Consider the following 14,187-nt stretch of genomic DNA (forward strand, 5'->3'; position numbering starts at 1 on the left):
GGGAGGAAGTTCCGTCGTGTTTGAAAGCGCCCGGCGGAGCCGTGTCCTCTTCCTGCCGCCCTCATGGCCGGCTTCGCCATGGATCCTCCTCCCGCAGGTGAGCCGGGCCTGTTCCCTCCGCATTCTCAGCTGTGTTTCCTTTCGTGCCGTTGCTGTCCGCCCGTGCCGGGCCGTTGGTGTTGCTCGGCCCGGCGCTTCCCTCGCCGCCGCCCTCAGCTCCCGACCCGGGACATGGTGAGCCCGGCGGCCATGCGGGCTGCAGCTGCAGAGTCAGCTGGGCGGTGCTGAGGTGGGCGAGGGGGGCTGGAGCACCTCCCCTATGAGGACAGGCTGAGGGAGTTGGGTTTGTTCAGCCTGGAGAAGAGAAGGTTGCGGGGTGACCTCATTGCAGCCTTTCAATACCTGAAGGGAACTTACTGTCAGGAGGGGAGTAAACTCTTGGAAAGGGCTGACAATAGCAGGACACGGGGAAATGGTTTTAAGTTAAAAGAGGGAAGATTTAGGTTGGATGTTAGGGGGAAGTTCTTCACTAGGAGAGTGGTTAGGCCCTGGAACAGGCTGCCCAGGGAGGTTGTGGATGCCCCGTCCTTGGAGGTGTTCAAGGCCAGGTTGGACGGGGCCCTGGGCAACCTGATCTAGTAAAGGTGTGTGTTTGGTGGCCCTGCCAGGCAGGGGGGTTGGAACTACATGATCCTTGAGGTCCCTTCCAACCCGGGTCATTCTGTGAGGGAGGGAGCCTGAGCTCGGCGGGGATTCTTATGCGTAAGAAACGCTCGTAAGGAAACCACTCTCAGAAGCAGCGTGGCACTGCTCATTCTTCCACTCCTTTTATAGAGCTGATTTGCGGAATCAAACTCTATAATCCAGAGATGGTTTATAAAGCAGGTATGTTTATTCCAGCGTTGCGCAGCGCTGGGTGCAAAGGGGATAGCTCCTCCAAACTTGCACACACCGTAAGGAGAAAAGTGTGTTACAGATGTAGGTCAAGCTAATACATAATCAATAGTCTCCTCCTCAGTTTGATTACATATTCATTACATTCCTTATAGCCCCATTCCCCTTGACCCTTGCCGTTTTTTTGGGGTGAAATTCTTCTGTTTTCTTCTTGGTGTTATCTGCTGTTCCATGTCAGCATCATCTTGCCCGGGGGTATCTAATCCTTCTTCTTGTCAGATGTCTCTGGACAATTTCTTCTTTATTGCCCTCTTCTCTAGTTTTATTTTGACTAAGTGTCTGTAATTCCCCCTTACCCTGCCCTTTTAAATGTAAACTATCTACAGTTACCCTTTGTCTTGGTTTCTGTGAAGTTCCCCTTTCCTTTTCTATAGCAAAGTGTTACCTTGCCTCCATTTCCGGGCTTTGCTCACTCTTCAGAGCAGGTTAGAACATTCCTTACTGTTTTTTTTCTCATTGTCCCAGCAGTGGAGCCGATGACGCTGGGCTCCCCTACGTCCCCCAAGCCGGGCACCAGTGCTCAGTTCCTGCCTGGCTTCCTGATGGGTGACCTGCCCGCGCCTGTCACCCCACAGCCGCGCGCCCTGAGCGGTCCAGCCGTAGGTGCCATGGATGTGAGGTCTCCTCTGCTCGCAGGTCAGCACTCCTCAAGTGGTCCTGAACGTCGTGGTTGGGTTTGTCTTGTTTAGCGTGGTTTCTGCTGGCTTGTGTTCTGTGTTAGGCACGCATAAACGCACCTGCAGTCTGTGGGGTTGGCTGGAACTCTTCAGTGTTGGTTCATGTTTAATGTATGCTTTGTGTCCAACCCTGAAGTAGAAATCTTTAAGGACGCTATGTATAAAACATGAAATAATTGTGTGAGTTTTATTACATTGGATTATTACAGCCACAGATTATCAATTATAGGAAAGGAGTAACATAATAACTAAAATGGATGGTTAGGGGAATGTCACTGTTGAAAGAGGAGTATGGAATCTCCACTGAGGAATGGAAATTAGTTCTGAAAGCCTTTATTGCCCTTTGTTTTGTAAGTGAAAACTGTTGGGTCAACCTACTTTTTCTGCGGGTAAACTCACACAAACGGTTCAAAGGTTTGTCACCATTTTCAGTCAGTGTAATTGTCTTTTATATTGTAACTCACACAGTTCAATATAAATATGGGAATAGTAATAAAGAAGATTAGCTAACTGAACTTCATCCTGTCCAAATTTATGCAGTTCATGCTTTCGAGAGCTTAGCTTTAAATGTAATGTGAAGCTTCATGGGAAGGATAAGAAGTTTGTTCAGTGGGAATGTGATGGCAGGTGCAATGTCTGCATAGTTTCATGTGGCTCTTTAGTATGCAGAATGCCCCAGGGTCTTAAATGCTTTGCTTTTATATTTCTCCCACAGAGAATTTTGCCTGGAACAGTTGTATTATGTTACTAACCTGCCTTAAAATGGGAAAACGTAGATATGATCAAAACTGCTTAAAAAAAACCAAGTGCGTATAGGGTATGTTTGGCATCCAGAGATCTCAAAGTTTTAGGCCATAGGTCTGGAAGGAGACTTCTTCTGATAGACACATTGTATTCTTGCCTGAAATGTTCAACGTTGAATAGTTTTGTTGGCTGTTTTGTAAGCTCATGAAATGATTAAGTATTTCATAGCTAAATTCACTGTTAATTTTGACTGAAGAACAACCTGCAGCAGGCTGAAGTTACCAGCTTCCTTTTGTTATGTTGTTCTAACTTCAGGTGGCTCTCCTCCACAGCCAGTAGTCCCTACACATAAAGATAAAAGTGGTGCTCCGCCAGTTAGAAGCATATACGATGAATTATCTAGTCCTGGACTTGGATCTTCACCACTAACCTCAAGAAGAGCAGTAAGTTATTGTCTTTTTCTTAGCAGACAAGGTGAGGTCTTCAGTGAATACCTAAGAACAGTTTATGCAACTGAATTAGTGTTGTGCCTGGTGAGTCTTGTGATCATGCTGATATGCACTCCAGTCTTCCTTTGGGCCTGTTCCTGGGTATTCTGACAGCTTTGCTATGGGACTGCTTCTGATTTTTAAGGGTTTTCAGTAGACCCCTTCCCAGACCTCATTTAAGGGTTGGCAGTGGAGGTGAGGGTATCCCTTACTGGAGATCCCTGCTTACTGGAGGTCTTAAAGTAAGCAGCTGTTTTTCATTTCTGTACCTGTGGTTGCTGTGTTTGGGCTAGTTCACATTTGCTGTAGCTGAGGACTTTGTCATCCTGCTGTTATCATCCCATTATTGAGTATAAGATATGATGTGAACTTGGGCAGTGAGGTGGGGGGTTAATCTTGAAAGAGCAACAGTGAAATTTTCTGATAGTAAACTCTTCCTCTTACCTCAACTGAGTGGTCAAGTGTTAGTGGGTATTTTTTTCAATGTACATCTGCTGATGGAAAGACAATGCATGTTTCTCAATGAGCAGACTTGATTAGATGTTGTTTTCTGAAAGCTTTCCAAGGAGAAGAGAGTCCCCTACTGCTTAAAAGTAGTACTAATGATAATGAGTAGCTAGTAGCTGGAATGCAGGTTGCTAAGCTGACAGGTGCTCCATTTTGTTTCGTTTTCTTTCAAAGAAATGCTATGACTGAGGATAAAAATACACTCAAATTGTTTCAAAAACTGAGAACTTGATATGTAGGAAATAACTATTAGCAATTAGAACTTGGTGTTTAGTTTCCTTCACTAAATATTGAAGTTACACTGAATGGTTCTATGGAGAAGAAATAAAGGTGAATACAAGTAGGAGCTATGCTATGTTATTTTGGAGTTTTTGAGATGCAAATCAGCTGATAATATCTCATGCTGCCATCCTTTCCTTAAGATGCATGTAGTGCAGATTGCTGGCTTACAGCAGTAATGAAATGTCTGGTTGGATCAAGTTAAACTCTCAGCTTTGTGAGTATTGGTACCAGAAGTTACTTGGATTGATAAAGTTTACAATTGGTGTTAGATAAAGGTTTTGTTTTTTTTTTACAAACTATCTGATTCCTAAATGACCTTAAGCTTGAGTTAGACCTAAGTGAGCTTTTTTTCGTATATAACAGCAGGGCTTTCTCGTTAGATAAAATGATATCAATATTGCCTGTTGCTTGTGCAACCATTTTGTGAAGTAGTTTGCTCATTGTTCCCATGCACTCTTTAATACTTGAGTTTTGGCTTGTTGACACCTACTGGGTGTGTATGGGAAATCACAGCTTGAACCACTGATTAATCAGCTGAGGCAAGTGTTGGGTCAGCTGCAGGAGCACAGGTGAGAGCAATCCAGCTGTGCTCCCGGTTGGGGTGGACTTCGACTCCACCCCCTCTGAGACCTCATTTAAGGACTGACCACCACTGAGGCAGCATCTCTTGGAGATTGCTCCCTGGTGGAGACTGCCTCAGCTATCCAGTCCAGGAATCGATGTTGGTGAGTCTTCTTTTACTAATAACCTTTGACTGTTTACCACCATCTTGGTCAACATCTTTATATTAGCCACCCTTACAGGGTGCTAGTATGTGTCAAATACAGATACATACATGCTGGATATTAGTCTGGAAAGTCAGAAGTAACTTAAGACGGGGTTAATATTACTGCTTGATTGTTGAGCTAGCCTGAAAAAGAACTGTTCTGATCTGAGAAGTGTACCTATGTAAATGTTATTTACTTTCTGTATTTTACTACAGGGCAGTTTTTCTCTAACGCAGAGCCCGTTGGTTGGAAACATATCATCAACTCCTGGAACAGGTAGATGTCCTATGAAAACTCTTCATCTACTTTGTTACTACTTTCCTTAACTCATAATGCTGTTCAGACTACTTCAACTCCTTGCATGTTTGCTGCATCTGTATTTTTCATTAGCTTTTCAAAAGTTTTGTGGGTGTGAATAGGAAATAGCTCTTGACTCGTAGTAGAATTTCCATCAACTTCACATATTTCTCACTGAGCATCTCTTGCTCAAGAGGTATCTGTGTTTGAGAGAAACTGCTGTGATTCAGGAGTGGTTGTTTGTGCTGATAAGGCTTCCAATTTTCTGTATGAACACGTGTCTTCTTGTTAAGCTTAACTCTGAGTGTCTTGCTTCCCTTTGGTGTCTGCATTGAGTAGTTGCTGTGTGGGGGTGAGTGAAGCCTGCTAGCTAGCTGGAAAACTTCTGAAATCTGGACTAACTAAATGTTTGTCTGCAAATTAATCTCCATTGAATTCTTCTGCGTACAAGTGAAATACTTAATAGTGAACTTCTTTTAGGCTGACTTGTCTTGCAGATGAATATATTAAACAGTTTTGTTTTAATTTAACAGCTTCAAGTATGTTCAGTCCTGCAAGTATTGGACAGCCTAGGAAGACTACTCTGTCTCCAGCTCAACTAGATCCTTTCTATACTCAGGGTGATTCCCTGACTTCAGAAGATCAATTAGATGACACATGGGTAACTGTATTTGGGTAAGTTTATTTGGAAATATTTGGATAGTTGTGGGCTAGGTCTTAGCCACGAATGGAAGCAAGTAGCACTTGGACTGCTGCTATTTGATGTTCCTACATTCTTCAGAATGGACAATTGCTTGTAAAGCCGGTAGGTGCACATACCTGCTATCTTAGTGAAGAAGCTTAACTCTACGTATTAGTAAGTTAGAAAGGCACTGTTCTACCATTCTATTTATGGCAAATTAAAAATGCATACAAGATAGTGTTACTCAAGTTACTCCTTCTAAGATGCTATTAAAGCGCCAGTCTATTCTGGATTTGCAAAATCCCTTGGTGGAGTTGGGTTCTATCACCAAAACTCATCATTTTTCTGGGAATTTGTTTTGTCTTTCAGATTTCCCCAAGCATCTGCTTCCTATATTCTTCTACAGTTTGCTCAGTATGGAAACATATTAAAGCATGTGGTATGTCTTAGTCCGAAGCTTATTTCTGAAAACGTTCTGGCTCATACTTTAAAATGGTGAAGTTACACAGTTTTCATTTTATCACATACAGATGTCCAACACAGGAAACTGGATGCATATTCGGTATCAGTCTAAGCTTCAAGCCCGAAAAGCCTTAAGCAAAGATGGAAGAATTTTTGGTGAATCCATCATGATTGGTGTCAAACCTTGTATAGATAAAGTAAGTTAACAATTGCTCTCTTTTAAATAAAATATAAGCATTCTGCTTTTGGGATTCCTTTTTGTTTCCCCTACACACTTTGTTTTCTATTTGAATCATAGAACATATGCAGTTAAATAGAAAATAATGAGTTTTATCAGACTTATTAATTGATTAAATGCTGCTGAAAGCGATTGCTATGGAAGCTCTCTCTGAGGTATGAAAGATGTACAGTGACATAACTCCGCATTACATGGTATTGAAGTTAGAACCTCAGAGACAGCTGAGCTAAGTGTTTAATGAGTTGGTGGTATTTTTGTTGCTCTCAGTTGTTACTTGAACGTCCTGCCTCCTTTTTATGTAACTGCTTACTTGACTCTGACTTCTCAGCTCATTGTAGCACCTTAGGCTAATAAATTTGTTAGCAGCACAGTCCTTATCCTGTTCTCCAACTTGTACCATGAGAACACACATCCTGTTCTTGTAAGTGGTAGTTGACTTACGCATGGTTGTATCTGAGACTGATTTTTTGAGCTGTTATTTTTCTAGGCATTAACAATACTCTTACCATTAATTCCTGAAGCACTTTGTATTGAGTATGGTACACGGGCAAATGAGGGTTTTTTCCGTAGCTGTAGTTTCTTCTTAGGCTAAGTGACAGCAAGTAGTGACACACTTTAAAACATAAACACTTCTAGAATAGTGCTCTAGAAATTGACCTTGAAATTACTTGTTTTTTTTAGCCATTTGAAACATTTTATATGGGTTTCAAATTCAGAAACAAATTTCAGTGCCCCTTTCCCCCATGGGCTTCTGATGTTAGGGCTTCTGGTCTCTCTTAACTTGTCTACTTTTTTGCTGTCCTGTATCATTGACTCAGTTGCCTACAAACAGAAGCTCTAGAGGTATGATCTAAGACAAGTGATTCTAAGACATCCCATCTCTTAGTTGCTTTTGATTTCTTATTGTGTCTTTGGGTAACGTCCACTTGAAAATATGAATAAATACACCCATAATCATTAGTATTTTGGGGGTTAGAGACTTGCAGAGAAGTTGTTAAGCTAGTTGTGTTTAACTGGTTGTGAACACGTTGCTTCTTGAGGCTTGCTGCAAGTTTTGCAATTTCTGGTCTTACTGTTTCCAAGTTGTGTGATATTTAGTACATATAGTCAATAGACTGTGAGCTTCCATTAGTTCTCAGTGGCATAATGCAGTGCATAAATAATTGCAGTGAGCAAGGTGTTTAGTATCTTATATATGGAAGCACCTTTTGCACTGTGTATTTGTAGGCACTTAAGTGTAGTCTTTGCTTTCTGTGGGATATGAGTATGTTTGATAATTATAGATAAACTTAGTAAGATATAAATGTGCTCTTTACTGTTTGCTTATATTACTTTAATCCTCTCTTTAAGAGTGTGATGGAAAACTTCGAAAGAAGCTCTGCATCTTCTATGTCTTCAGTTTTTACTCCACCTTCGAAAACCATAGGCACACCAGTACAACTTGCAAATACTACAAAGATTTCTACAATGAGACCTCTTGCAACAGCATATAAAGCTTCCACTAGTGACTACCAGGTATTTTAAGGGAAACAGAAGTGTGTGGTTTTGCGTTATCTTCTGTTAAGAGTGTGAGTCTGGACACACTTGAACTTAAATATTATCTTAGCCTTTTTTTCCTCCTGTAATTCACTGGTGGAAATGTGGTTTATGTGCATAGGCCTACAAAATCATTTAACCAAGTTATTTACTTTCTTAGAGGGTAGGGTTTGTTTTGGAACTTCAAGCTATTTTGTCTAAATATAATAACATGTAGGAAAAGTGTGTTTTTAACACTAACCCTTGTGTGAACTGATTTTTTTTTTTCCCCTTTTTTTTTCTGCTTTCTAGGTGGTTTCTGACAGACAAACCCCTAAGAAAGACGAGAGCATTGTATCAAAAGCAATGGAATATGTGTTCGGCTGGTAATTGGCAACTAGAAGTAACACACTAAGTTGGTCAGGGTTGGAAATCTGCTGCTGGCGTCAGTGGTTAGTTGTATAACTACTAGTGTCAGTATTTTACCTTGTCACCTGCTATGCCTTCAGTGATTTCAGCAGACATGTAGCTTGCACTTTAAACGACTGCAATATACACATGGTTTTAAAAACTGCATCCGTGTAAATGTAAGTGCTTTTTTTTTGTTTGTGCTCTGATTGCATGATTGTGGAAAACAATATACAAGCACTGACTTTTCTTCTGTGATGACTTCATGTGAATTGCTTCCCAGTCAATATGACGTGCTACTTGCAGGAAGAACACTATGTATAGCAGGCTCATGGGGACTCTTCTTAATATATGTGATTTTAGTTTTCCAATTTGGATTCATTGCTGTTCCATAATTATCTTTGGCATCCTGTTCTAAATGTCATAGTGACTTTTAAACTGTTTTATTAATAAAGCTAAGTAAAGTTTTTCTAGGTTGTTTATTAGACAAGCATGAGATCTATTAAGAAATACTGTTTGTGTTACTCTTGAAGTAGGTGCTGCCTAATGTTTTTATAAGTCTTGTTTGCAAAGCAGATGCTGCTGACTCCTGCTGAAGCACCAACTTCTGTTCAATCTGTTTATGGTATATGTTTAATTTATACATAAGAAAATATGGGTTAAGTGTTGGTAAGTATCTCCATGGGTATTTTAGAGCAGTTAACTTGATAATAATTATCAGCTTGTAGTTCTCTACACTGCAGAACACTGAGCTGAAATTGCCGAATGGAAAAATGCAGCATTGGTGACCAGAGCTACTTCTGTTTCAGGATGCTTCCATGAAGTTCCTTCTAAGGCACTGCTTGAATGAAATTGTTTAGATTTGACACATACCCAACTTGAAGTTTTTTGTTTTTCTTAATAGGATCACAGAATGGCTTGTGTTGGAGGGACCTTAATGGTCTTCCAGTTCTAGTTCCCTTGCTGTAGGCAGGGTTGCCACCTGCTAGGTCAGGCTGCCCAGAGCCCCATCCAAGCTGGCCTTGAACACCTACCCAGGGTTTGGGCATCCATGACTTCTCTTGGCAGCCTATGTCAGCGTATCAACACTCTGGAAGAATAATTTCTCCTTAACATGTAATCTGAGTTGACCTTCTTTTAGTTTAAAGCCATTCCCATTTGTCCTATCCCCTATCTACCTGTGTAAAAAGTCTTCCTCCTGTTTTTATCTCTCTCTAATATTGTAAGACCACAGTGAGGTCTCCCTGGAGCCTACTCCAGACTGAACAAGGACAGCTTCTTCAGTTTTTCTTCATAAGAAATGTGCTCCAGCACACTGATGATCTGTGTGGCCCTTCTCTGGCCGTGCTCCAACAGTTCCATGTCTTGTATTTGGGGGACCCTGGGCCTGCATGCGGTACTCCAGATAAAACCTCATGAGAGTAGAGAATCACCTCCCTTGTGATCTGCTGGCTGTCCCTCTTTTGATGCAGCCCAGGATGCAGTTGCTTTCTAGGCTGAAAGTGCACACAACTAACTCGTATCCAGCTTTTTGTCCACCAGGATCCTCAAGTCATCAGCAGGGCTGTCCTTAAAGAGTTCTTCCAGTTGCCCTGACATATGTGTACAGAGCCTTGTACTTGGCCTTGTTGAATCTCATTACCTCCTATAAGCCTGCTTTTCTTGCATGTTTCTTCACATTGTTTCCAGGAGGATCTGTTCCATGAACAGAGTTCAGCTCTCAGGTAACTGTTGATCAAGTGAGCACATTGCCTTTGAGATGGCTTTTTTAAAGGCCTTTTCCTCCTCCATCTGGAAGGAGATCAATTTTGTTTTTCTCTCCAATAGCTGGGAAATTACAAGCAGTGGTTATTTTAAAAGTGCCTTTCAAATGGTTTTTAAATGATTTTTAATAATTTTATTTTTGAGTTTTTGTGATTTTAAAAATGATTTTTAAAATGCTTGCTTATTTGAGAAGTATTTTTAATATAATTCTGTGGTTGTTCTAAGGGTGGGTGTTACAGTTTGTGTCAGCAGTGAGCTGTTCAACTGCAGCTCCGTTCATACCTGAACGGTGTGTTGTATCACACTGCAATGTCTCAGTGTTCATCAGCAGCTCATTTGGGATGTCATTGGTTGGTAAGATGAGTCCCAGATCATGCTCCTGTACCCCAGATGCTAACTGGCATGTAGTTGGCTGGGTTAAGGCAGAGTTAGTCCTGAGTAAAACCCATAAACCAAGAGCAAAATTATTAGCACTTCCTGCAGTTGGGCTGCATGACTTGAGCTGAGTCGATGTGCTTTGCCTGTGCTTCTTATGGCTGTGGGTGGTGGTGGACAGGGGGAAAAAACAGCTTGGAGCTTGTACTGCAAAAGCAGCAGTGCTTCTGCATAAGGTTAATGGAACCTGAACAAAATATACAGAGGCAAGTTAGCATTCGTTTATGTTTACTAGAAAGTTACTTGTGTTATGAGGACAGCTGCCCAGTCAGTCTCTGCAAAGTTCTCAATCCCAGCAGTGACTGGCTGTGGTAGCATGTCTGCCTTGAGATTATCCCAGCAGATGCTGGCGGTGGCAGATGAACAAGATGTCCACTAACCCCCCTTAGTATCATGGCCATTGTAAGGGTAAGTGTTGATCACAGCCTAAACCTCTGATTAACCACCTGAGGCAAGCAAGGAGTCAGCTGTGGAACACAGGTGAAGGTAATTCAGCTGTGCTCCCTGTAGGGGTGGAGCTTGACTACACCTCTCCTAGATCCCATTTAAGGGCTGACCACCACTAGGGAAGCATCTTTTTCTGAAGACTTCTCCTTTGTGGAGTTTTTGTGGCAAGCTTCAACAAGGGCAAGCATCCATCTTAACTGAAAGCTTCAGCATTGGTGAGTCTTCCCTCAGATACCCTCTGGCTATCCATCTAGTCTTTAATTACAGCTATACCCTTGTATTATTCCAACTGTACAGCCATACATAACAGAAAGCAAGGATTGTTAGTTTACAGCTACAGAGCAGGTTCTCACAAACAAGTTACTTCCATCTGCAAGCAAAACATAGAGGCCATTTACTTCCTTTCCCCAGCTAACACACGTAGGGGTCATGATCTGTAGTTTTGCCTACACAGTGAAAGACCATGTGCAGTGGCAATGCAAGCTGTGGCTTGTAGCTGTGATTGAGCACCTGGTGGGAAGGCAGGAGCAACCCAGGGGATCTCAGGTGCGTGCAGTGCTGCTGAGTGACCAGAAGGGTCATTTAAGGGTTGCCAGTGGGGAAAATGGGTTCTTCCTGGAGGACATCGCTATGTACCTGAGGCCTTCCAAAGGTAAGAAGATTTTTCTCTTTGTTGCATCTGAGCAAACTCTCGCTTGCAGCTGAGAAACTTGTTGCTCTGTTGTTATTACTGGGTTTTACATTGTGTTACACCATTCTTATCTTATGTGATAATAGTCTTGTGAAAACTGCTTTTCAAGAGAACTAATGCAGTTTCTCCTTATATTCAGTCTTTCTGAAGTAGGGAGAACACAAATCAGATTTGCATCAGGTTCATAAAAGAGGTTAAAGAAATGGTGACACTGAAGCAGAGAATAAGATGGATGTCTGGGATTAGTGTGTTTTTGCTCTGGATCTAATAAATAGAAGACTATGACATCTATGTAGAACAGATAAAATTTAAGCCCTTGTGGACAGGAGCATCAGTGCCTTCTCTTCATATGGCTTTCATGTGTTGAAAGGCTCCCCTTAATATGTTGGCTTAGGGTCATGCAGTAGGTAAACCCTTATGTCTGTGATTTGGGTTTTGTATGAGGATGTAACAGTGCCACGCTGCAGAGACCACGCTTTTGTTGCAGTGCATTCCTGAGAGGTCTTTATGTGAACATACGGAGACTGTGTGGTGAAAGGGCGGGCGATATAAAGGCACATATGTGAAGAATCTGAAACATGGGATGTCTTCAAGAAAAACTTCATTGTTGGCTGCTGTTGGTTGGTAGCACTGCCTTCAAAAATCTTGTCCTTCCTGTTTCAGTATGTGTCTGCTGCATGGTTAAGATTCTCTTCTAGCTGTAGCTAACTGTGACTTACTGTAAAGCTGAAGCAGAGGGTTTAAACTGCTGATGTGTGACACTCATAAAGCTCAGTTCTGGTTCCAATTGTAGCTTGCTGTTTCACAAGCTCCATACTTTTGTCTTTAGGATTGTGGCCTTAATTTAAAAATAAACACTTTCTTACTGTTTTGCCTCAATTGCAAGGGATTGTAAGTTACTCACAAATCTAATCCGCTTCTTGTTACCTAAATGTAATTTCTAGAAGGCTTTGTTAATTCTATGGCCGTGTCCTTATTAATTGCTTATGGTTTTGTATCTAATAGAGTCTGTTTTCATCCTGTTTTGATATCACCCCTCTTCAATCTAGGTTTCTTGTAATTTTGTTTTTGAGAGAGGTTGGTTTGGTTAATGAGTCTACAGTGATGTAAAATGAGCATAAAATGCCGGAGTCCATCATGCCTCCCTCTCTAGTTTAAACTAGTTCATACTATAGGTGTCTACTTCCACCTTGTGGCAGATCGTCAGAACTTCCATTCCGGGTGTAAGTGAATGAGTTGTGGTTTTAGTAGTAGTATTTGGGCTAGGCAATGATTGCACAGTAGAAGAAGATAGGATTTGCTTCTAAATATACTGAATATACATACGTATATCTAACATATATATATATGACTTAGTATGTTTTGGGGTAATTCAGACTTCAAATTGCTTCAACATAATAATTCATTAAAATCTTTTAGCAGTATTTAGTCATCTTGTTATTTGGGGTCAGATAAACAAAGCAGTTGTATTTTTGCGGAAAATACCACAAAATCCAATTTGTGTGAATAATTTTTTTGTTTGTTTGTTTTTGGCACCAAGAACTAAAACCTGCATTAGTTCTAATTTGATTGTGGATGTGTAGGCCAGAGATGGGGCTGCAAAAACATGCTGCTTAAATGTGCCTTAAAGGAGTAGACTGTTCAAGTGTTAAGTGAAAACTAACTAATTTGGGTGGCAAGTAGCTTAGAATCAGGAGTGGGTTTACTAAATTTCAGACTGCGTGTGAGTAGGCACTGGAATTAGTATTAGAATGTTTTGTGTAGACGTGAGTCGTGGCACAATTTTGTGGCGATGCTGCTGTGGTGTGTTTTTTAATTGTTTGGATGACTGCAAGAAGTGTTCTGATGGAGCACAAGTCACAGTGAGTATTAAGGTGCAAGCAGTACTGACTGCCAAATTCCTTTTTATGCTCATAAATGAGAGCTCAGCCTTCCAAGAGGAATATAAAAAGTGCTGTGTATTAAATAATCTGGAAACTGTCAACAGTTTGATGCTAAGTTGGTTAATTTTCCTTTCAAAGAGATTCAATAAGTAACAAGTAATATAAGGAGCTTATTGGTAATAGGGCCAGGTGCTGTGAAAATGACCCCAAAAACCCAGGTCTGTGCAGACAAAGCATTATATTATGTCAGTCTTTTTGTTCATAAAGGAAGATACTATCTTGATTAGTAACAGTACAGAAAAGTTGAGTATTGCTTTCAACAGTTTGTGTTATTTTTTAAGTTATTTATTATGTCCTATTTTGATGTAGCTTAGTAGAGAAATATGCTTATGGACATGCTTTTCATTGTAGGAATGAATGTAGTTTTCAGTAGGAAACAAGAGGGAACTTTTTCAACTCTGTTTTTCTTCCTTCCTACGTGTACCTCAGCTACCTATTTACCATCTTGTTTAGCTGCCTTCAGATCCATGTGTGTTCTCTATGCTACTGCTAAATAGCTTTTTTTCTTTTTAAGGCCACTGCCAACCTCTGTGGTGCTGAGAAGGCAACAGTGAATACCTGAAGCAAAGATAGCCTGGCAGAGGGGTGTCAGTGGAGAGTTTAATGTATATTTGGTGTAGTGTGGGTGATCCAGTTCATTTTAATAGCTTTTTTTGTTTTGAAACTTAACTATCTTCTAGATTGGTTATCAGTTAAAATGCTGTGGCAGAGTATTATAATCAGTTTTAATTCTTTTTGGAGTGCTTGTACACTAAATTGCCAAACAGTCCTTGTGCCAGAACTGCTGGCAGTTAAGCATGGAGCGGCTTGGAAGAATCATAGTTGCAAGGCTGGATGTTGTGATGTAAAACACTGAAATGATTTCATTAAGTTGTTTTGATCTTTA

The 14,187-nt window shown here is 41.0% G+C and overlaps 1 protein-coding gene across 4 annotated transcripts; it reads left to right on the top strand.

Moving 5' to 3' along the window:
* The first annotated feature begins 16 nt into the window (after nt 1–16).
* Nucleotides 17–8,490, top strand: NUP35 (nucleoporin 35). 4 transcript variants are annotated; one of them, XM_015867936.3, is made up of 9 exons: nt 17–97; nt 1,420–1,590; nt 2,691–2,818; nt 4,635–4,695; nt 5,250–5,391; nt 5,768–5,837; nt 5,929–6,057; nt 7,449–7,613; nt 7,926–8,490. In XM_015867936.3, exons 1-9 carry the CDS (start codon nt 64–66, stop codon nt 8,001–8,003), a joined length of 978 nt encoding a protein of 325 aa, XP_015723422.1. In that variant the 5' UTR covers nt 17–63; the 3' UTR covers nt 8,004–8,490. The 4 variants fall into 4 exon arrangements, with proteins under 4 accessions (XP_015723422.1, XP_015723423.1, XP_085409708.1 ...); XM_015867937.3 differs by having other exon boundaries at nt 1,423–1,590; XM_085553582.1 differs by lacking the exon at nt 17–97 and adding an exon at nt 327–885 and having other exon boundaries at nt 1,423–1,590.
* The last annotated feature ends 5,697 nt before the right edge of the window (nt 8,491–14,187 follow it).

This window comes from Coturnix japonica, chromosome 7 (assembly GCF_054131305.1).
Source record: "Coturnix japonica strain WE chromosome 7, WE-NBRP24, whole genome shotgun sequence".
Taxonomy (NCBI): domain Eukaryota; kingdom Metazoa; phylum Chordata; class Aves; order Galliformes; family Phasianidae; genus Coturnix; species Coturnix japonica.